Raw genomic sequence first — 22,604 nt, forward strand, 5'->3', positions numbered from 1 at the left:
AAAGATATGTCTGTGTGGAAGAAAAAGGAAAGAGCGATTGGTACTGAAGTGGCTTTGGTGCAAAGAGGTAGAAGCTCTTGCGTACATAGCACGGCCAATGTAATGCTTGTAGGATAGCAGGAGTTGTAGTTTCCTGTTAGTCCTCAGCTCAGAGTTCATAAATCTTTGTCTCAGCTTGTTGTCCACAGTTCGTTAGAGCCTACAGACCCAGCGGTGTTTACAGCTGTTCAAGTCTCACTTCTGTTTGACTTTTTTTGCATCTTTTGTCACTTGATCCATGTCATTCTGTGAGCAGTTACTACCGCTTGAAGCAGTGTCTCTAGTGTATGTGTGTGTGGGTGTGTGTGTGGGTGTGTGTGTGTGTGTGTGTGTGTGTGTGTGTGTGTGTGTGTGTGTGTGTGTGTGTGTGTGTGTGTGTCCACACTGTACACTGCCTTGGCTCTAATGAGGAGCTAATTAACCGGGTGTTCCCCCTGGTGCCCTGAGCAGGTGGCTGGAGCAGCCAGGCGGAACTCAGCCCAAACACACAGCATACACACCGACACACACACACACACACACATGATGGCAGGAGCCCATATAGCAGAGCCTGCTTGGCCAGGCAAAGAGGGCACCCAAGGGGGGTTGCAGCAGGTCTGGACCGCGGCTTGGGCCAACAGGGGAGAGGTGGTGGTGGGAGAGCGGCCCTACAGGACCAATTTTAGCCATGGGATTTAGGTCTTGCACAGGCATCCAAAATCAATTGGCTGTGCTTACCGGCTTGGCTTTGGTGGAGCTGAAGGAAAAATGAGGTTTGATTTATCCCTGACATATGGAGGGGAACAGAGAGGTGGTGCACTCCACACAAACACACTTGCATTTTATTTGTTGAGCTCAGTCTTTACGGGCCAATTTGTCATAGCACACATGACAGACCCGTCTGTGAGCTTGTTCAGACACATTTACGTGTTGAGGCATCTGTTATAAAAGCCGAAATAGAACAATGGTTTGTTCTTCTGTCAGTCTACCTTAATTGAAATGTTCCCTAATTTTACCCGGGCTTAAAGAACTAAGCACCACCTAGATCACAAGCTGAGATGTGTGCAAACTGTGAAAAGGAAGAACAGTTATTTAACTAAAAAAATATCATTTTGCACGCTTCATTTTGATGACAAAGTATGAAACTATTCTTTACTCTAATATTTTCCTAGGGTTTTCATGCTGCCCTGTCTCCATCCCCTCCTTTATTTTTGTTGCAGCATCCCTCTGTTTGCCAAGCCCGTAGCTTGTGTTTGTTGTTTGATTTCCACGACAACACGAGGAACCACATTTATGCATCCTTGAATTGGACACTGACCCATAAAGGAGCCATGCTCACTGGAGGATCACAGTTTCTTTGCTGCAGAACTCCTTTCTGCGCTGAAATGTCTGTTTTTTTTTACTTCAATAGATAGGAATTAGTGTGTTTTTTGCAGAGTACTAGTGAGGCTTTGATGTGTTAATGAATTGAAAAATGGCCTTCAACAGTGTTCAGTTATCCCCGCTGAGCCTAATTTGGGGTGTGTGAGTGTGAGTGTGAGTGTGAGTGTGAGTGTGAGTGTGTGTGTGTGTGTGTGGCACTTCAAAACAAACCCATAAACATTCCAGGATCTTTGGGCAGCTGCAGCTCCGAGCTGAAGTTAACTGCACACAGCGTGTACACCATAGAAAACACACACAAACGGGTACACATACAACCATCTACTTCAGTGATTTTGGCTTATTTATTTTTCTCCGTCAATCACATCACATCATTCATGCTTTTATTTTCAGTCAAAAACTAAACTCCTATTTCTTCCCGACACTAATTCCCTCAGTCTCTGTCACACAAAAAAAAGGCTCGCTGTCGTTAAAGCCATCACTTCTACACATGCTAAATCATTTAAAGGTTAAATTCTGGAGCATTCTTTACATTCTCTACACTTGAACATATTCTTTCCCTACTCCAGACTTTGTCGGCTGATCTTGTTGCACAGCAGCGAATCGAGAAGATTCCTTAAGAGGTACCGTCGTTACCATCGCTTTCATGTTCTGCTACAAGGTGTTAATGGACACAAGTGCTCCCAGCTGTGTGTGTTTGAGACGCTTGATCATAATCACAGTCCCACCCCCCACCTCACTCTTACCCCCCACCCCAGCAGCCCCAGCCACTCACTGGAGCTGATGTGTTCTTTGTCACAGTCCCTTCAGAAGAAGTTGGACAGGCTGTTCAGTTGTTCGCATGCACACACGCTAGATTTCTGTCAGTTGAAAAACAGACCAAATCACTCATGGTAAAAAGCTTTGTGCAATGCGCAAACTTTCCTCAGTATCCAACAAATCTCCTTTGGACAATTCGCCGGGGTCAAAGATCATGAGAGCACACCAAAACATCCAGCAGCGCTGCCTCGATATGGATCCATACATGAAAACAGTATTTAATGAACTGTAGAATTCCATACAAATTAGGCCGCGTAATAACCATATGGAATTGGGAAACAGTCTGGGAATGTGCTCAGCTCCCCCTTTTATTTTCCAGGGTCTACAACCAGGGAAAACTGGGCCTCTCTCCCGACCTGGTGCCAGGCTTCCCCTTTTCAGTGTGGACGGACATTACAATGTCTTTCACTGCTTGCATGTTACTTGACACACGTATTCAAGTCATTCTCCTCCTGCGAGAGAGCCACGGGTGTCATTAGCAATCATTTTTGATCAACTGCTGGGAGCTCAGCCAACACTACACGGATCATTGAGCGCAGTGCATCTTTGTGACCTTGTGTCAGCTAGTGATGATGAGGATAGCAACTTTAAAATTACGAGTAAACTTATTTGTGTTACCTTTTCTGACTAATGAAAGAACCTATATTTTTATAACTGCCTACTCATCAGTCACTGTATTGCACTCATAGCCACACACACATCAGCCCCTCAGCCAGTCTGTGTTTACTTATTCCCCATTGTTTTATATTGTTATGGCATTTTTCTTAAGCACACTCCCACCAGAATAATTAAAATCACCTTCTGTTGCGATGCCCTAATAATCCTGTTTTGGCCATAACTGTTGACATTTTTGGTCAAACAGCTCTGCTGTTGTTTACCCCTTTCTAATCTAGCCACGGATAACTTTGAACCAGAGCTTAGCTCTGCGGCAATTGTCTTTGAAGCCACGGCCAAGTCTTTAGGTCCCAGGTCTGACTCTGATTTAACCAGCAGAGGGTCTGGATCAAACTCTGTTATACAAACATGAAGGAGAGGTTTCTCATTAGGCTTCTCAAATGCAAACCCCACATGTAGAGAGTGAGGATATTATGAATAATGTCAGAGCTGCTAAATGCAGTCTGTGGAGGAATCGATGGAAAGACTGGTGAGGCGAAGAGACATAAAGACATTTGGGAGGGACTGGGAAGAGATATAACTTCACTTCACATGTCACATATATTGCGGCTCGCCTCATTTAGAAGACAGCTAGCTTGAGTCCATTCCTTTATCTGAATTGCTCTTGCTTTTAATAGATCTAAGGAGTCCTTACTCATCAGTGATTCATGAAATTAATGTCTCTCTTTCCAGTGATTAACAGCTAATGGGCTGAGAGAAGCCAAATTCATTAATTATGAAATGGAAAAAAATGAGCTCTGCAAATATCACTTTTGATCGATGAGTTCTGAAATAGCAGCCAAGCACACAGCCGGCCAAAGTGTGGATAATTAACTACTCACTATGGACGGCCTCTTTGGAAAAATCTCTGCCAGCTCTCTTGTGATATACATGGTAGTAAGCCTACATTTGCGATGCACAGTCCATGCACACATTTCGTCCAAGCTTACATTCCGACTCTATAAGGATAAATACTGAGAAGATACTTATACATTTACTGACAATTTTCCGTTTCCTCTCTGCAGCGTGCAACTGCAACCTCCACGCCCGCCGCTGTCGATTCAACATGGAGTTGTATAAGCTGTCGGGGAGGAAGAGCGGAGGAGTCTGCATGAACTGCCGCCACAACACCGCAGGCCGCCACTGCCACTACTGCAAGGAGGGCTTTTACAGAGACATGGCCAGACCCATCACTCACCGACGAGCCTGCAAAGGTAAAAGGATTTTCTGTGGTACTGCTGTACTGTTTTTTTTGCATTTTGATTGTCAGTCAAGCAGCAACTCTGATCTATTCCTTCAATTTTCACTTGATACTGTTTGATAGTCTCATTTATTGGTCTATTTAAAGTACCCAGTTCTTCTTCTGCTGCCAAAAACATGAAATACAAAACTATTTTCTGGTAAAGAATTACCAACCACTCTCTGTTTACAACACCTTATGGAAAGGTTTTCATGAACAAGGATCACATGTGTGTTATATCAATCAGTAATAGAGAAGCAAAAACATTTATTCATATGAAAATGTCACGGAGTATTACCTTAAGCTCAGTTTTTGACTTTTCATTTGACAAGTGTTTAATAAATGTTTAAACCAGAGCTGATTGAGACGTTCTAACCCTGCTAATACTTGTGTAATCATGTTGGAAAAAGTTATAATTGGAAACACACACAATGGTAACTTTAATACAAAATATCAGTATGTCATGCATGAGTTGCCATGCCATAGCAGAGAGAAAGGGATTGATACTATGCCCCATGCTTTTCAGGCCATCCCACCAAATGTTTCCCCATACCAGACACACCACATAATATAATCAATTGACCAAGGCATTTCTCATGGAAAAAGATATTTTACCCCTTTATTATTTCACATTTGCAGTGAATATTTCTCAGCCTGATATTATGCTGAAAGCATTTCTCTTCTCTTGCTGGACTTGTTGCAAAAATAACACCAGTTTCCTGTACTTGTTGCTCAGGGAAATATTCAAATCAATAGCAGAGAGAGAGAAAGTGCTTTTTATCCTGTTGACGCCGATGATGGTAAATAATCACTTCCAGATAATACAAAAAAGCATTAGCGAGAGCTGCCAACGCTCACAGCCATGAAGATCCTTTGGTTGAAATTTCATGGCAAAAGTCTCCCACTGGCTTCCGCTCAGTTTTCCTTCTGCAGCCGACCCAAGCTGTAACCAAACACCAAGAGGTTAGAAATAGCACAATATCAGGCCACTCTTGCCCGTGTTAGTTGAGCTGAGAGGTCGAACCATTCATCATATAACGGCAAAAACTCCACTGTGACTTAGCCACATACCCTAAAACTGAAGTCATTTGACCTGTTGCTGCACCAAAGCAATGACAGAAAGAGATCTGCCTTAGTCCTGACGGGAGATCAGTCCAGAGATGTTGTTTCAAACACTCCAATTTGTTCATATCAAAGCCTTATGATCAGGTGGTAAACAGTTTATCTCCCTCCCTCACAAAGGCCCCAGATGTGACGGAAATGAAAGTTAACGTCTGAAAAAAGCCTCCGCTAAGCGTCTGACTCCATGATTGATCAGAGCAATTCCACAGCCTTCTAGGAGCCGTCATTTTCTTTTTCCTCAGCCCTTGCTCACTATTTATTTTTTATTTTTTTATCTCCATCTTCTCTTCTCCTATGGCTGTTTATAACCACCATCTCTTCTTCCTCTCCAATTTCTCTCACGACATCTCACGCCTTCCCTGATTTTATTTTTCAGCTCTGACTTTTTTTGCTCTCCATGTGTCGGGATCAAGATAGAGGTCAGAGGTGCGGTATGGCTGAATGGGGGTCATTTCTGAAATGGAGTTACAACAATAAAATACAGGTGTTTTCTAAAGGCGAGACCGGAGTGGGGAGGGCTGGGGGTTCACGCAGGCCCTGAGAGGACAAACAGGCTATGTCTGTTTCTAATGAGCTCTGTAGATGGGTGTCTATACACAATCTGTGGAGTGTATGAGGAGGAGTAAACACCTCTCCCCTGCCTCCATCACCACCACTTACCTCCCACGTACACAAAACTACAGGGCTCCAGTTCAAATGCCCAGGCACCAGCCTCTCCACGAGCCCTTTTAAAGTGTCACGCGCATTAAAACAGTCAGCAAAATGAAAGAAACATGGCAATCACCACATGGCCTGGCTGCACTATATGAGCTCTTCAAAATCAAGTTTTTTTTAAAATGTGAATCCAAGCTGTACAGCTGGTAACCGTTGACCACAAGGATCATTGATAAAAGGCATCAAAAATTAGGCCACGGTCCATGTGAAGCAACACCGGCCAACATAAACCACATTGGCCGTATGTCTCAAATATCGCTCTGAAGCAGGGCATGAGGATCTTTGCTGTGGACAGAAAAAGCGTTACGCAACCTAGTTCTAAGGGTAATTTTAGGTTTGTATTAAAGTATGTGGCCTATAGCAGCATAAACATATGATCCTTGAGGTTGAATAACACCAATTCTTTGTGTGTAGTTTCTGTTGCTCCCATGAGGAATTCTAAATAATGACAACAAAACTGTCAGCGCGTCCACATGGTAAAAGCAACTGCGTGGATTCTCCATTAGCCAAGGAGAGCACGGAGGATTTAAAAAACATGATGGTCTCTTCAGGAGGGGTAATTATCTTCACTTGAGTTTCTGCGCTGAAAGGTCACCGGACTCCACACGTCTTCTGAACTTAGCCATGCTGAGAAATACGGAGAGAGCCGTGTGGAGCTAACAGTCTTAATTAGCTTTGTAGCAACTTATTTGGCAATGGCTTGAATATAATGGACGTTCATTAACATCAATATCAATATATCCTGGGCGGATTTTAATCCCAGATGTCACTGAGAGGATGTCCTTCAACATAGCATTATTACCCTAAAGCTAAATTAATGCTAATATCTTTTAAGAAAGTAATTGTGCATGATTTAAAAGTTTGTGCATAATGTATCCATTTTATTTATTTTCACAATTAACTGACATACAAAACATCTTTCCATCCAAAGGCATTAATAAAACCTCCCTCTCCAAATGTGGGAACTGTCAATAACTGCAGAAAAAGAGTAGTACTTCGAAGTACGTTATCCCATATGCATGCACACATGCACAACACGAATCAGTTAAACTGAGCCTGTCAAAGGACTACAAATCCCAACGTGATGCCTGTCACGTCTGCAGTCACAAAAGGCTTGAAAAGTCATCAACCTCTGAGGACGTTTTTACTGCTTCTTAACTGGCCCGAGCCCCTACACATAAAACTTCAGAAAAGCAGTTCAAGGAGAAGAAGGGTGGAGATTGCCCCCCCCCCATCCCCATCCTGCCTCTTACAGCCCGTTCAGATCTGGCAGTTGCTGGTTGTTTACTGAACATTGCGCACTCTGACAGTAAACTCTGATGTCTCAACAGCCTATGATTCTCTAGATGGGGAAGTGAGAGCATCCTACATCTCTCACATCTTGTTCTTACTGACCGGATCAACTCTATAGCTTGGGCTGTTCAATGATCAGCCGGGAAACAACGGCCACATGTCTCGGCAGGCCTGACAGACCAACTCCAGACTTGTATCAGACAGATCAGATCATTTCACAGGAAAGAAGGAGGGCCGAAACTCCAGGAATGACTGATTCTCAAATGGTCCATGGACACTGTAGTACCTGGTAACAGTGAAAGGAGCTCTGGCTCTGACTGATGAGGGCGGGTATAGAGGTTAGAATTTAGGGGGACTGCGTATCTCAAATGGTGGGGATTTTGCACGGACGCTGAAGCATCAGATTTACGTCTCTGTGCACAGCTTCAAACAGAGTGCAGCCACTTTGACACCTGTGGACCGGTTGGCCTTGCCGGAAAAAAGGCAAACGTGTTTCTGAAGATCTGAGCCGCAGTTAATCCCTCCCCACAAAGCCGCCAGACACACACACACGATCACTCTTGGGTCAGTTTCAGCCGTTTAAACCCTCCCTTTGCCCAGTCAACAGGTGGTAAGGTCCTCAGGCTCTCCTCGGTTGTAGCAGCTAAAAAATGTCCGGTGGAAATAAAGACATTCATGGTTCCGTCAAGTGGTGGGAAGAAACCGTGGCATGTTAGCAGCTGCCTTCCTCTGGCAAGCATTGTAACAAACTGTTGGGTTACAGGGTTTTTCCCCAAAGTGTAATTTTGGCCTTTCTTGTCTTTTTCGTGATAAGCTTGGACAATTACAGCTATCAAATTACAGCTGAGACACTCTCTTTAGGCATTTTCCACTAGCCTGCGCCTGTTTTCCAAAGAATTACATTGAAAATAAAGGGGAAAGGCAGAATGTTCACCTTGCATTTCCTTGTTTTGTTGTATTTTTGGCAGCATATCAGTAAAAAAGATACAAAAGGATACTTTGTATTCTGACTTGTTCTGTTCAGAAACCAATCGGTCGCACCCCCGAAGACTCCTCAAGAAGATATAAAAGTCTTCCATTTGTTTTGAAATGTCACCAATGTGTTTGTATGGCTCGATTGCCGTGAAATGTTAAGTATGCGTTTATTACTGAAAGAACAAATGTCTGTTTATTTAGTGGAGCCCGAGTAGCCGCAGTTTGGTTAGATTCACTTTTGTTTATGCTGTTGAGCACACCAGAGGCTCTGTTTGGACTACACTGACACGCTCTCACTCTCTCCCTGTTTCTCTCCAAACCTCCACTTCATTTCTCACTCTCCGATATGTAGTTTCTCCTTCTCCCTGTCATCGTCTCTGACATCTTGTAAAGCTCTCTCAGAAGGCTTCGGACTAACAACGCCAGCTCTTGTATTTAACAGCTCTTCAAACCAAAAAAAAAGGAGGAAAAAAAAGAAAGCCTCATGTTGTTTAAGGGGGCTTGAATAAATTGCCTAGAACCAGCAAAAGTCATAAAAGCCTCGCCAAAGTGTGGTGACCAGAGCGTTGCATGTTGCTGTTGGCGTTTGCCGGGCATTGACTGAACTTTCGGGAAGTGATGAAACAGCGGAGCGTGTCACCAGACAGGCTCCGGACTGCACACAGCAGTCAGGAGAGCAGAAACCAGCAGAGAGGAGAGAGGAGGGCACAGTGTACCTTTCTGGGTCTCCTGACAGTGATGCTCTAAATCAGAGATCTTCAACAGGGGTTCTGCAACCCCTAGGAGGTCCTCAGAGTCACTGCGGGGGGGCCGCCAAATTGTTGCTTTAATACTTTTTTGAAATGTCTTTTCCCCCAAACTTAAAATATGGCTGAATAAACATATTAGCAAAGATAAATATGTAAATAATAGCTTAGGGCACCATACAAAGTATGTGTAAAAGCTTTAGGCCACCCTACAATTAGGGTAGGCCCAATTTATTATGCAACTCAATTTCATATATATGTAATATGTAGTAGGAGGTCCTTTAACGTCTCTCTTTCAGGTTGGGGGTCCATAGCCTAAAAGCGTTCCCCGATCCCACTACTACTCTCTTCAACTATCACACATGATTTCTTTCTCTATTTCCCTTGTTCACACAAACAGACACACATGCACAGTGTGTCTCCTGGAAGGTCAGGGAACACACACAGAAATAGACGGGAATCCAAATCTGAGGAATAAGCACGGTCTCTTCTGAGTGTCCTTTTGTTTAACGAATCCACATCTAACATATTTTGTCTCTCGCTTCTTTCTTTTATCACAACCCTCCCCCATCCCTTCACACCTCTGTCTGTGTCCCCGGCCCCCACCCCCCCCAGCCTGTGACTGCCATCCTGTGGGCGCAGCAGGCAAGACGTGTAACCAGACCACAGGCCAGTGCCCTTGCAAGGACGGCGTCACTGGCATCACCTGCAACCGCTGCGCCAAGGGCTACCAGCAGAGTCGCTCACCTGTGGCCCCCTGCATCAGTGAGTGACTCACATGTACACACAACTACTAGTCACTGCATATGACACTGTCTTCAGCGCGGTCATTTCATCATCTTGGCAGTGAGTCACTGCGTAAAACTGCAAAATACCGACAAGCTTCATTATGAAGAGCATACTAAAACAAAAGGCATAATACATAGTTACAATAAAGTAGTGACCTACGTTAAAAGCAGCACACACTCAAACCGGTAAGATTACAGAGCATAATTGAAAGCACACTTCCTTGCCTGTTGCCTAAAGTTATTCTGGCCTTCTGACAGGCACACCCAACCCGATAGAGGACAGCTCAAACGTGTGCAAACAAGGGCCCAGATGTAAAGTCAGGCTAGCTGGTAGTGTGAGAACTCAAGACTTGGTTATTGTTGTTCCACTTGCTGTCAACGATGTATAATGGGTGTGTATGTGTGCTCTTGTTGCTGTAGTTTGCATGTCGACTACATCGAGTTTTTAATTTCCTGTGACAAATGTGCATGCGTGCGTGTGGGTTATGAATTTCGCCAGCGGCCCGACACATGCAGGCGTGTGTAATAGAGGGAAACTTTCCACCAACACTGTATGCCAGGCGGTGCGGGCACACACTCACAAAGACAACCTCTACCAAAAGCAAACCGTGCCGCCCAGTGCCGTACCGAGCTCCGCCACGCTGTGCCACATGGTGCCGTGTTTTTTCTCTCACATGCGGCTCCTGAGCAGATGGCGGATGGGCGAGAAGGAGAAAACAACTGTGGTCATGGATGGCAGACCCCACTCATTTGAGCACCACTGAACCATCCAAGTGAGAACAAGAAGAATTGTGTATGTGCGTTTAAGTAACGGGCACACATTTGGATCCATTACGAATAGCATTATAGACAACTGTGTGTGTCAATATGGCTTTGTGGTGGGCGTCTTACCTCCTATTGAGGCTCCCGGACCCCAAGACAGAAGACAAGCCCATTAAGCAGCCAATTAGTATGATGGCAGCGACCCTCATCTGAATGATCCTTTCATCATCTGTCTGTCTTCACATGATGTGGCCATGAGGGCACACAGACTCAAATTGGCTTCTAGCAGCTGCGCCTGCCGTCACAAAGCTCCGTGCCCTTATGTGTTTTTGTTGGCGGGGTGTCCATAATTTCACAGAGACAACTGCTGCTTTTCCCTCAAAACAGCTTTCCAACAACCCCCCTACACACTCCCACTCGCTTGGTTCAAACCCTCAAACTCCAAATCCAATCAAAAGCAGATCCTCTGGGTGGATGCTAAGCCGGCGTTCCAGTAACTCTGTTTACGGTAAAAGCAATGGGCCAATCATTAGCATTAGCATTTGTATTGGGAAGTTGCATACGATTAGAAGAGAAGTCCTGGAGGAATTCCACGAGGCACTTTTTAGTGTAGCCAGCGGGCACAGCGAGGGACGGCTGCATCTGTCTCAAGACGATCCAACCAAAATTGCCCCCTTGCCATCTGTCCATCTGTCTATACATGCTTGCATGGAGATTACATAGCAGTGTTAACCCAGCATCTGTTAGGGGAGGACGAGACTAATCTAGAGCAGCCACCTTGCCATTTCAATCAGTTTTTCTCAAAGAACTTCTCTCTCAGATGTATCAAGTGTGCCGACTTTGAATGGACTGACTTGTCTAAACTGGATTACTGGGTGAATTTGTGGTGCATCTATTGAGTGTACTTCAAAGCTTTAATCTGGTCCTCTGACCTCCATCATTTCTTCCACTTCCACTGTCTCAGGATCTTTCAACGTATTCCTTAAAAATGACAGTGGAACCACCACATTAGTCTGTGGAATGCATGGATTATTTAAGCCTGTCTTCCCTCTCACCACCAATAAGTATCCCTGTCAGTCTGTCAGTGTTAATCTAGCATGTCTGTCTGCAATGCCCCATGTGTTTTCATGTGTATAGTTGACATATGTCACAATCCAAATTTACTGTACAACTATCCTGGTATTCTCTCTTAATGTCTATGGTGAGAAAATATACTTCTCTTGAAAAGCTTACCCTGTTTATTTTGTTGTAGGTGTGTTTATATATCCACAAAACCTCCCTATACCAATTCAGACATACTGTACTTTATTATATTGACCACACATGCATGGTTAGCCAGAAATGAAGCCAAATCACTTAGACCATACTTGAAAGGCATGGATTTACATTTAAGCAGTGAAATAACGTTTGTATTTCTTGTGTGTGTGTGTGTTTCAGAAATCCCAGTGGTCAACCCCACAGCTGTGGTGAGCAGCACAGAGGAACCAGCAGGTTGGTATTCACTCGCTGCACCTCGCCCATAAGCACCACTGCTTTATGAGAGGAACCAAAACATAATTTTTTAATATTTCTGGACTTGAGTTTTAAGGTGTGGAATAAATATTAATGAAGGGTGGGGCCCCTCTTTTGAAGTTCGGCAAGGAGAACGAGTGCACTGGGACCAGCAGAATTGTTCCATTGTCTTAAATAACCTGTGTCCTTGGCACGGTTTCCTCCAACCGCTAACCTCAAGTTAGTGGAGCCTTGCTGAGCTCGAAATATAACTGCAGCTTAAAGCCAAGGCCGACAGATAGGCAGCAGAGGTGATTAGTTAAAGTGTATCTGGGAGATATAGTGGAAGGGAGACTTTTGAGGCGTGAAAAGAGGGTTGGCAAGTGGCTGTGGGGAAATTTGTTCAGTCTCTCCCTCTAACTGTCCAATTTACGCTCCGGTCAATTACACCCTGCCCTTATTTTTCATTCTGTGGCTGTTTGATTTGAATAGCGGTGTTGATTTGGAAATGTTGATTCATTAGTGGGTTTATAACATATATCATCACTCAGACTGCACCATTCAAAGCACATCATTTTTGTGTTTTTCTATTCTTTCATTTAGTCAGAAAGCTCACTTTTTACTTGTGGACTTATTACATTTCAAATACAGCTTAAGGTGTTATATTAAAGATTAGCTGATTATGATTTAATTTCATAGGAAAATATTGAAACTGAAGGCCAAACTTGGTCACACAGCCAATGAACATTGTATACAGTAACTATAGAAAAAACACCATTGAAAAAAAATTAATACATTGGCTTACATTAAATGAGTAGTTTGACATTTTGGAAAATAAACTTATTTGCTTTCTTGAGTGTACATATATATCACTCTCATGTTTGTGAGTTAGCTTAGTTAGTTAGTTGTTAGTTAGCTTAGTTAGCTTAGGTTAGCTTAGCACAAAGACTGGAAACAAAAATAATGCAAGAATTAATCCATCACATGAACCCCCTAACCTAACCTTTGACAGAGCCAAGTTTCAGCTGCATACATACCACACATAAAAGCAATATTTATCATCTCTTTCAAATCTCAAAATATCTGTCTATGTATTACTTTAGTTATATATATATATATATATATATATAATACATTTCTGATGTTTTCAGCTTCTTTTCATTCTCATTCTGTTTCTTGTCATTACTCGTGCTTTGAGCCTTTTTGGAAAAAACAAACAAAAACCAACGAAAAAAATGCACAGTCCTGCCCTTTCTTGTGTTTACAACTTCCCTGGGAAAATGTTACAGGGTCTCAGAACACAAAAGTTGTTGATCGCCAATTCACCTCAGGCTCTTCCAAACACACCAGAGCATTTCCCCCGTCCTTCTCCTTCCTAAACTAAAGAACAAGTTTCACCATCAGAAATCCAAGGCCCCTAAAAAAAGTTTTTGTGTAAGGGGCGGTGGGTGTAATTTGTCCTTGTCATGGCACAGTGAGAGGGGCTAAAGGGAACGAGGGCATCAAAGCTGCCGGAGCCAATTGTGAGTGTTTTCAGTAGGCCGGTCTTCTGGGTCAGTGGGCATTTCAACGAGAGCTTTTCCAGGTGAACAGCCAGCAGAAAGCGACTCTTCATTCATGGGAAAACACACTGTCTCCCAGCCAGCTTTTCACCACTGATACCTTTAGGCCAGCCACTGTATACCGCACACAATGGCTGGGATCTAATCAAATCCATGCGCATCTCATACAAATGCATGCCTTTCACAGTTGCATGCACACTTACATGATAATGATCTGCACATGAAACCACACACTTTTAATGAAAAAGACCTTAAGCAAGCTATGATATTTAAAGCTATAGTGCGTAATTTCTGTCTCCAACATGAGGAATTCTTAGCAATGACAACAATTCTGTCGGTGCATCCACATAACACAAGCCTTCTGTGATTGCGCTTTACCCCCACCCCTCCTCCACACAGTTGCTATGTAGTCGAGGAGGACATGTTTTTTTAAAAAACAGAAAGACATGATGAACTCTTCAGTGGAGTGATCTTTACTCGAGTTTCTGAACGCGAAAGTTGCCGGACAATGTCAATTTCTGAACACAGCCATGCTGAGAAATACAGAGAGAGTTTTGAGGAGCTGATAGTCTTAATTAGCTTTGTTTTAACTCATTTGGCAATGGCTTAAATGTTCATTTTTATAAAAAAGTTACTCACTAAAGCTGTAAGTTTAATTTATTATAAGCTACTGTAGGATATTGAAAATCCAGGACTTAGCCAAAAGATTTGACCATTGACAACTTCTCAGTCCCTCCCCTTTTTCTGCTAAAGCCCATAACGGTCTCCTAAGCCGCCTCCCCCGGGGAGAATGAATGTGTGTGCATGAGCAGTGATTGATACGCGGTTAGCTCCCCCCCCCCGTGGCCCTGATTGGTGCATCTGAACAGAGAGCTGTGGATTTTTTCAAATCGCACTGCAGGCTGTAGGTGGTGCCAGAGGAGCCGGATTTTTATTTTTATTTTTTCAATTATCTGCTTCATGTATTTCTACTCAAACTTAGGGTCAATGTCATCCATAATGACAGAGATTTAGTTTTATAAGTCTTACCTACTGCACCTTTTAAAGTATGTGACTAATGTACAACACACACAAATCTATCCACACGTACACTTCTGGACCCGTCCACATCTACACTTCCACTCATCTTTTTTTTAAGTCCCCCTGTCTCGAGGTTATTGGAAGCTGCCATCTGCTCTCTCTTTCCCCCTTTCTTTCCTTGTCACTCCTCTCTCTGGCTAATAAAATCTTCCGTGCTCTGATATACAGCCAAGCCTCCTGGACATTTTTATGGGCTCCTCGGTTCCCCTGTTTCGTTCTCCTCTTGCACTCCTTTCATTGCTCCATCCGTCTTTCTGCAAAAAAAATGAACGATGCAACACCCCAACTCTCATGCAACCCCAGAAAGCATTAATTTCTCTCTCTCTCTCTCTTTCACGGCCACTATTTTTTTCTACTTTGGGCATTTGACGTTCAGCTATTTTATTTGGTTTGCTTTGGGAAGCAATATGACTGAATGGTTTTCCTTATTGAAGGCAATGAGAGGCCTGACCGCAGATACCAGTCCAGTTACCAGCATGTGGTTTTTCAGTTTCATGCCCTGACATTCCAATTGAGGAGCATGGTCAGCTTTTCGTGTCCCCTCAATGAAACTGAACCATGTTGGAATATGCCCTTCTTGGCATTCTCCATCATTTTCATATTTTTTTCCCTTAACTTTGTGTCCTGCTCATAGTTTTGTAATTGAAATAAGTGGATCAAAAATTCTACGGTTCTTAAAATCCAGTGGCATCCAGTCAAGTACAGTAGAGACTTGCTAATGATTAACTGTGTCTCGTTTGTTCTTCCGGTAGCAGTCGTTGCCATGAGCACAGTTTAAAAACACAATGCCATGCTAAACATTTTTTTTTATCAGTGATTCATGTTATTGATTTTTAACATGAGCACTTTCATCTGTTTTTTGAAAGTTGATTTAATTTGGCCTGTCTTCTTTGTTCTCTATTCCCTCTGCTCTCAGTTCATGGAAAATGCATTTCGTGATCACAGAGAAGCAAAGCTTTTAATGTTAATATGACTAAAATAAATATTCCAAGGTCGCAAGAAACAATCCAAGGGAAATAATTACATGCACATGCTCTATCTGATTTTATCGGCCCATAGGAAGTCCCGTACACAGTCATCATTCAACATCAATTTTAAAAATAAATTCAACTATTCTTGTAGTTTGTTTTTCAGGTTGAAGGTAAACTTTGGGCCAAAGAGTTAAAAGATACAGTATATGAGGCTGCGGCAAGAGCGGTCCTAGACTGAGAAAATCAGGGCTGAACTGTTTCCAATGCAGTTTCTGAAAAAAAGAAGAAGCTCATACATGAAAAGTTAACCAAACCAAGGCTATTTTTAGAGTCCAATAAGTAGAAATCTGAGATTGGTCACTCAGCCAAGAGGCCCATTTTAACTGTCATAATCGTAATTATAACACCTCATCACTAGCGGTTCTGCCTAAGAATGGTCAATGGAGGTCATCTGTCCAATGTGTGGTCTTAGTCGTCACGCTGGCAGCCAAGGTCTATTCACATCCATCCAACCATTACTGCTTCCACCACGCTCTGTCTTTCCTCAAGACCCCCGAAAACATGTCAAACTGAACACTTTTACTCCTCTGGTATGTTTCAACTTGCGTCCAAGCACTGGCTGTTGCAGCGGTCAGATGTGTGATTTGTCAGAAGTTGTATTTTAACAAAAAAAAAAAACAGGCTCAACATTATGCAACCTGCTCCAGTTTTTCTAGGAGCCTTCTGTCCTGTCAGTGAATAGATATTGTTGAATATGAGCATATTTGCCTCAAGGTTATAAAACAAGACAAGTACAAATATAATCCAAAACATATACTGTATAGCTTATACATTTTCATGTGTTAAAGGTCCTATATTTAAAAAAAAAGTGAGATTCCCATGTCTTTTTTATTATAAAGCAGGTCGAGGTTCTATATAAATACTGTGTAAGTATCAAAATGCTAAAGCCACAGGGAAATACACACAGCCGTATTCAGAAACTGTGCCTTTTTAAAGCAACGCTAGAGGACTTTTCCCACTTCAGTCCCCCTACAGGTTGGAAAAAGAATTGTCCATTACATTGCATTATGTAAATTTGCCAGATTTGGTAGCGGATCTGTAGTTTGAATGAACTGGACAATGTAACGTAATGGACAATTCCGTCTCCAACCTGTAGGGGGACCAAAGCGGGAAATGTTCTCCAACGTTGCTTTAATTGAGCTGTCAGGATTTTCATGCGGTTGTGATGTCACAACTATACTATTTAAAGTTAGAAAGTGCCACTACAGTGCTGTTACAGTCATTCCCCGGCTGCAATGACGGAGGTGGAGAGCGCAGATGCAAACGCTTACCAATCAGAGTAGACTACGCTTTATAGGGGAGCTTAAAGAGACAGGCACTAAAATACCTGAGTACAGCTGCAGAGGATAGATTGGGGGTGCAATCTAGTCTTCAGGACTATCTGTTATAGGAAACAACCAAGTTTTTTTGTACTCACAAATAACCTCTGTGAGAGACCAACATAGTCACACTACCAGGCAGGATACTAGGGTTATCTAGTAAAACAAAAACCCGGAACAGGTGCACTATGCAGATATGTAATGTATGGAGCCGTTTATAAAAAAAATAAATAAATAAAAAAACAAATAAACAACAACGTAGATTTTTATTTGTCTTAAGAATGATTTTATTGAGACTTTTGTGTTATATGTCTTATTTTACGTCATGTTTTGTTTTGTTGTGTGTGGGCCCCGGGAAGAGTAGCTGCTACCTTAGTGGCAGCTAATAGAGATCCAAATAAAGAATAAAAGTTTATTTACACAGACAGTATAAGGGAAATACAATTTTTGAACGTTAAAGCATGTAAACATGTTTTATAAAAACCTAAATGAATCTGAAAATGAGCATAATATGGGACCTGCATGCATGTACCGAAACAAGCACATAGTGATTTATTCTGATGCTGTTGAGTGTGTTTATTGGTGGTTTCACAGCACATAACAGTTTACAGCGTTTGTCACACTAACTTTGCATTAAAGATGTGCTGGTGCTGCAACAAAAGCACCATATAATGCACTATGAAACAGTGTCCTAAAATGCAAACTTATGTCAACGATTCAAAGTGTGTAATTGTCCCATTATGTGTGTAATGTGAGTGTCAGTAAGTATTGTTAAGTTCCAGCCTGCTTTACACGAGTTGTCCTAATTCTTTTCAGATTGCGAGTCCTATTGTAAACCAGTGAAGGGCAACCTTAAGATCAACATGAAGAAATACTGCAAAAAGGATTATGGTAAGAGAGTAGAATTTCTTATCACCCGTTATTAATAAACGTACTGCGTCAGGAGAATTGACCTGAGTGTATTTTTTGCCAATGTGTCCTCAGCGGTGCAAGTGAACGTCCTGGACATGGAGACGGTGGGGGACTGGGCCAAGTTCTCAGTTAATTTGGTGTCTGTGTACAAGAGCCGCGGCGAGCCCCTAAAGCGAGGCGACAACATCCTGTGGGTACACATGAAGGACCTGGCCTGCAAATGTCCCAAAATCCAGATGAGCAAACGATTCTTGGTGATGGGGGGCAGCGACGGCGGGACGGGCACCGGGACGAGTCCAGGGGTCGGGCCCGGGGGCGGAGCCACCAGTCCTGGGGCAGAGCGCTTGGGCTTAATGGCTGATAAGAACAGCCTGGTGATCCAGTGGAGGGACGTTTGGACGAGACGCCTAAGGAAGTTCCAGCGCAAAGAGAAGAAGGGGAAGTGCAGCAAAGCATGATGGGAAAACAGCATTCATCCTTACCTCTCCCTCCCTTCATGAACCTTACCCAGTGATCTCCCTCCCCTCCTCCCCCCCCCGCTATCTTCCCCCATCACAGGAACACTGCACATTAGAAAGACTGCATGTACCCTGCCTGTTTTTAAGGACCACGTTTTGTGTATATTGTATAATGATGTTCCTTTTTATTTCTCAAGGTTTGTCTTTGTTATGTCAGTTGTCTTTTTTTGTCCAATTGGTTTGCCTTAAAAAGGGACCATTAAAAAGGGTATGAAGTGTAGAGAAAAGCAGATGCCATTCCCTCCCTCGACGACGGTGTAAATGTGTCACTCGTCCCCCAGCCACGACCCCTTGTCCCTCAACCTGCTCTTCCTGTCAAGACTGACTTTCTCCTGCCACTCTGTTTGACATTTACCACGCTTCTCTGAGGATTTTTATTCGACAGTTTGCCACTGACCTATTTCAGCAACCCGACAAGCTGCACAACCTCAGCTTGGCCTCCTCACGTTTCATTGTTGAAACAACTCGGATCAGCTCGAGCTGGACCGCATGACTCGACATTTGCTTTTAAAATGTTCATAAAAAATGGGCCTACTTGCTTTAGGTCTCTGTAGCAACTTCTACAGACTGTAACTATGAAACTCTTGTCACATGAGGAACCAAGGGCTCCCTTTGCAGGGATGTTTTCCACAGCAAACTTCAGTCTCACCATCACTGCTGCTGCCACCAGACAGCCATCACAGAATAAACCGCTTGTGTAGGCTCTTATATCCACTGCTCATAGTAGAGTTTCTATTCTTCGTGTGGCTACGTTTTATCTCATCCATCCATATGCCTGCCGTATCCTTATTTGAGATATATCCTTTTGTTTCATTTTAAGCAGAACAAACCCTGTTAGCATGTGTGAGTCACATTCCAGGCCTCCGGGGCTGTGCCTCTTCACCGCTAGTCCCTCTCACGAGTGGTTTATAAAGTCATGCATCCCCATCATGACTCATTGCTTGTCACTTTTTTTTCTGGAAGACAGATCAAGCGGTGTGGACAAATGGCTGGAATTTTTTAGAACAATACCCATATTTCCAAGGAGACTTTTCCTCGCTTTATGGATACTGTCCTTCCAGATGTCGCTGTGTCATGTCATTTCTTTGTATTTAAATGTCTGAACATTTTCGTGATGCGTCCAGTGACTCTCAGGCTTTTGTTTGCCGTATTAAGAGATTCAAACGAGAGTTCCTTTTCATGCAGTAAAAAGAAAACAAGTCGGATAAACAACATAGTCGTGTTTTTCTCTAGTGTATTTTGACAAAATGAATGAGGCTGGAAAGTTTTTAGCGCTCACTGATTGTATTATGACATGAGAGGATCATATTTCATTCCTCATGTGCTTTGTTATGTTTGCATGCTTGTGGTTTTTGCTGGTCCATCAAAACCTTACAGTGAGCAAGAACTAAACTTTAAAATGAGCATCGAGATCCAAAGGAAAACTTCCCAAGACATCTTCTCCTACTTGCCTACCCTCACACAGTCATGTCACTGTCATCCTTTGCCAAATAACCATAGTCAGTTTTTTAAATTCAATTAAGAGACTATGAACCAACAAAAAAACCACAGAGAGACCCGTCTGGTTGCTCTCAAGCTTTTATCTGCCGTTTGCTGTCATTTCATTTTGTAAAGCACATTACAATTTATTTAACTAGAGTACAAGATAAACAAAGTTATGAGGGGAACATCAAGCTAGCGTAGCAGCGAGTGTGCCGACAGGCATGTCATGCTAGCGAGTGGTTATGCTCCTCTTGCCGCGGCGGTATGTTTGGTTTGTCATTCTTCCAAAATGTCTCTCCTCCGCTCTCTTCTCTGTGTCAGCCACCGCCCTCCCCTAACTCCCTTTTTTTTTTAAACCCATTTTGCATGTTGTTGTGTATTCAGTGTCTTAGATAAGTGACAGCACAGAACGAGGCTGCCAAACCCCCTCAGTGGTGTACTGTACTGCACTGTAGCTCGTTTTCACGTCTTCCCGAGAATGTATGTCAAACTGTGAAGAACACACTCACACAGGTGTACGGTCTGATTGTAAGTGTTTAAGAAACATGTCAAATATGTCACCAAGCTTAAGAATGTGGATGCCATCACAATTGTTGCTATTGATGAACAGGATGTCGTTCAAATGATTGTGGATCTTTCATGCATATCTGTCTGTCTTACAATGATATTTTTGATAATACAAAAACAAAACCTGTAACCAAAATGAGTTATTATCCACCTAACGTGATTTGTAATGTGTGACAAAAAGAGCAAATAAGGACAAAAAAAAAAAAAGTTTTGACAGCACTATGCCCACGCAGGGCACAATTCCCATCGTTGGAATTTCACAAAAATGCAGAACCGGTCAATTATGTGTGTGTTGGCTGTCCGCAGTGGCCCCGTCAGACAGGTGGTGTTACAGTAGCACCAGTCTCCTCACACCGGTATGCGAGTACGCTGTGACACATTATGATTGATGGTCAAATTACGTGCCCAGGAGGCCTCTCTAGCGCTCAACTCTTTAAGCACCCAACACACTTGCGGAGGAACTACGCTGTCCTTGAATCTGGGCTCATGCACAAAATCCCTTTTTCCTTTCTTTTGGCTCTCTGTTTTCTCTTTTCTTAAGTACCCACCCTGAATGTTGGAATAAAGATAAGAAGTGTGCCAGATGTTGTTTGGGGGGTGGAAGTGTAGTCTTGTGAAAGCTATTTAGTGAGCCTCACAGGGAGAGCCGTCCTGTTGTTTTACGTTAACAAGCCCAGCAGCTTGGCAATGGAACTGAGGCCATAACTGCTTTGCTTTGTTTCCTCCCCTCCCTTTGCAGCATTTATAGCATTCACAGGTGTGCGTGTGTGAGTGTGTGTGTGTGTGTCTAATTAACCTTACCCAAATAAACAAGTGATATGCACATGAACTGAAGGTGCAGAGAGGGGAGAGAGCTCTCATTTGAAGGCAGACCTTGTAGGGGTTTTGCCACTGTTTTATTGTTTGCATTGACGAGTCTGAATAGCCGATGATGAAGAATTCTCATTTACATTTCCCCCCCCTGACCTGATTCCCATTTCATTCTGGTTCACTTCCATCTCACCTTGTTTAATAAATCTTGACACGTTTTTAATGTTGTAAATATGTTCTGAACTGCCTCTGCCATTCATGGTGTCTTTTGTAAAAGCATCACTTGGCCTGGGATGTACAAACCAGAGGATGTTATATGGATGTGGAAACCAGAAACATATGCTTTTGTGATCGCAACCAGAAGATGTGGTTCAGATATTACACAGAATGTATTCCTTTTTCGGTTTTATGTTGTTTCCAGACAACAGCCGCCCAATTGTAAATGACTGTGAGGAGAATTAAATACAAATGTGAGACGGCCTGATCGGACCCTCTGCTTTTTAACATAAAGGCAATGACGGCAAATGACACTACAACCAACTACTTTCTGTTGCATTAATGTCCTGGGAATATTCGTTCACTCACATAGAAATTGTCCACCTATCTTTACCGGGGAACAAAGGGTTTCTTCCCTCCATTCAGTCCTGCTCTTTACTTCTGTTATATCAAAGTCTTCCTTGTACATTTTTCCTCTGAGGCAATGAACCACTGACTTTTTAATCTAAATGATAAAAAAAATAAATTATTAGTTAATGAGCTGTGTGTTGTGTTGATCATCTGTCTCTTTAATTGCAGTCATTAGCCTGAGCTGCGGAAATAATGTCAAATTGATATGTGTGTGTTTCCCATGGAAAGTATGCTCGCATACAGTGGGCACCGCTCTGGTGTGTTTCCACTCACACAAGGGCTAGACCGGGGTCTGAAGGGGGAGAGCACCGGGTAGAGCGGCTCCCCTCCTCTATGAACAGAGCAAGAGCTAAAGCTCTGTAAATAAACAGCGAGGCGCACACACACACAGACACACACACACACACACACACTTGAATATGGTCCTCACCTCTAAGGAAACCCAACCCACAAGTCAGGTCCAAAGCAGGAAACATCCTTACTCTCCCCCCCCCCCCCCCCCCTCACCTACATCCTCCTCTCTCCTCGTCTCCCACCCTCTAACCAAACAGGCTGGCCATCCATTCTCCTGAAGTAAATTACAGGAAAGCGCCCATTATCATCACTCTCCCCAGGCATGGCCATCAAGGCTTTGAGAATAGAGGTTGCTGAGTATTGTCTGGACACACACACACACACACACACACACACACAC

At 43.1% G+C, this 22,604-nt stretch overlaps 1 protein-coding gene across 2 annotated transcripts in view; it reads left to right on the top strand.

Annotated features, from left to right (window-relative positions):
- ntn2 (netrin 2) overlaps nucleotides 1–22,039 on the top strand; it is a 46,362-nt gene extending 24,323 nt beyond the window's left edge. For both annotated transcript variants that reach the window (XM_032503084.1, XM_032503083.1), the window contains exons 3-7: nucleotides 3,897–4,085; nucleotides 9,577–9,726; nucleotides 11,949–12,002; nucleotides 17,811–17,885; nucleotides 17,979–22,039. In XM_032503084.1, coding sequence (XP_032358975.1) covers nucleotides 3,897–4,085; nucleotides 9,577–9,726; nucleotides 11,949–12,002; nucleotides 17,811–17,885; nucleotides 17,979–18,364 — 854 coding nt within the window. In that variant the 3' untranslated portion in view covers nucleotides 18,365–22,039. The remainder of the gene's footprint in view (nucleotides 1–3,896; nucleotides 4,086–9,576; nucleotides 9,727–11,948; nucleotides 12,003–17,810; nucleotides 17,886–17,978) is intronic.
- Nucleotides 22,040–22,604: the final 565 nt, after the last annotated feature.

Source organism: Etheostoma spectabile, chromosome 21, assembly GCF_008692095.1.
Source record: "Etheostoma spectabile isolate EspeVRDwgs_2016 chromosome 21, UIUC_Espe_1.0, whole genome shotgun sequence".
Taxonomy (NCBI): Eukaryota; Metazoa; Chordata; class Actinopteri; order Perciformes; family Percidae; genus Etheostoma; species Etheostoma spectabile.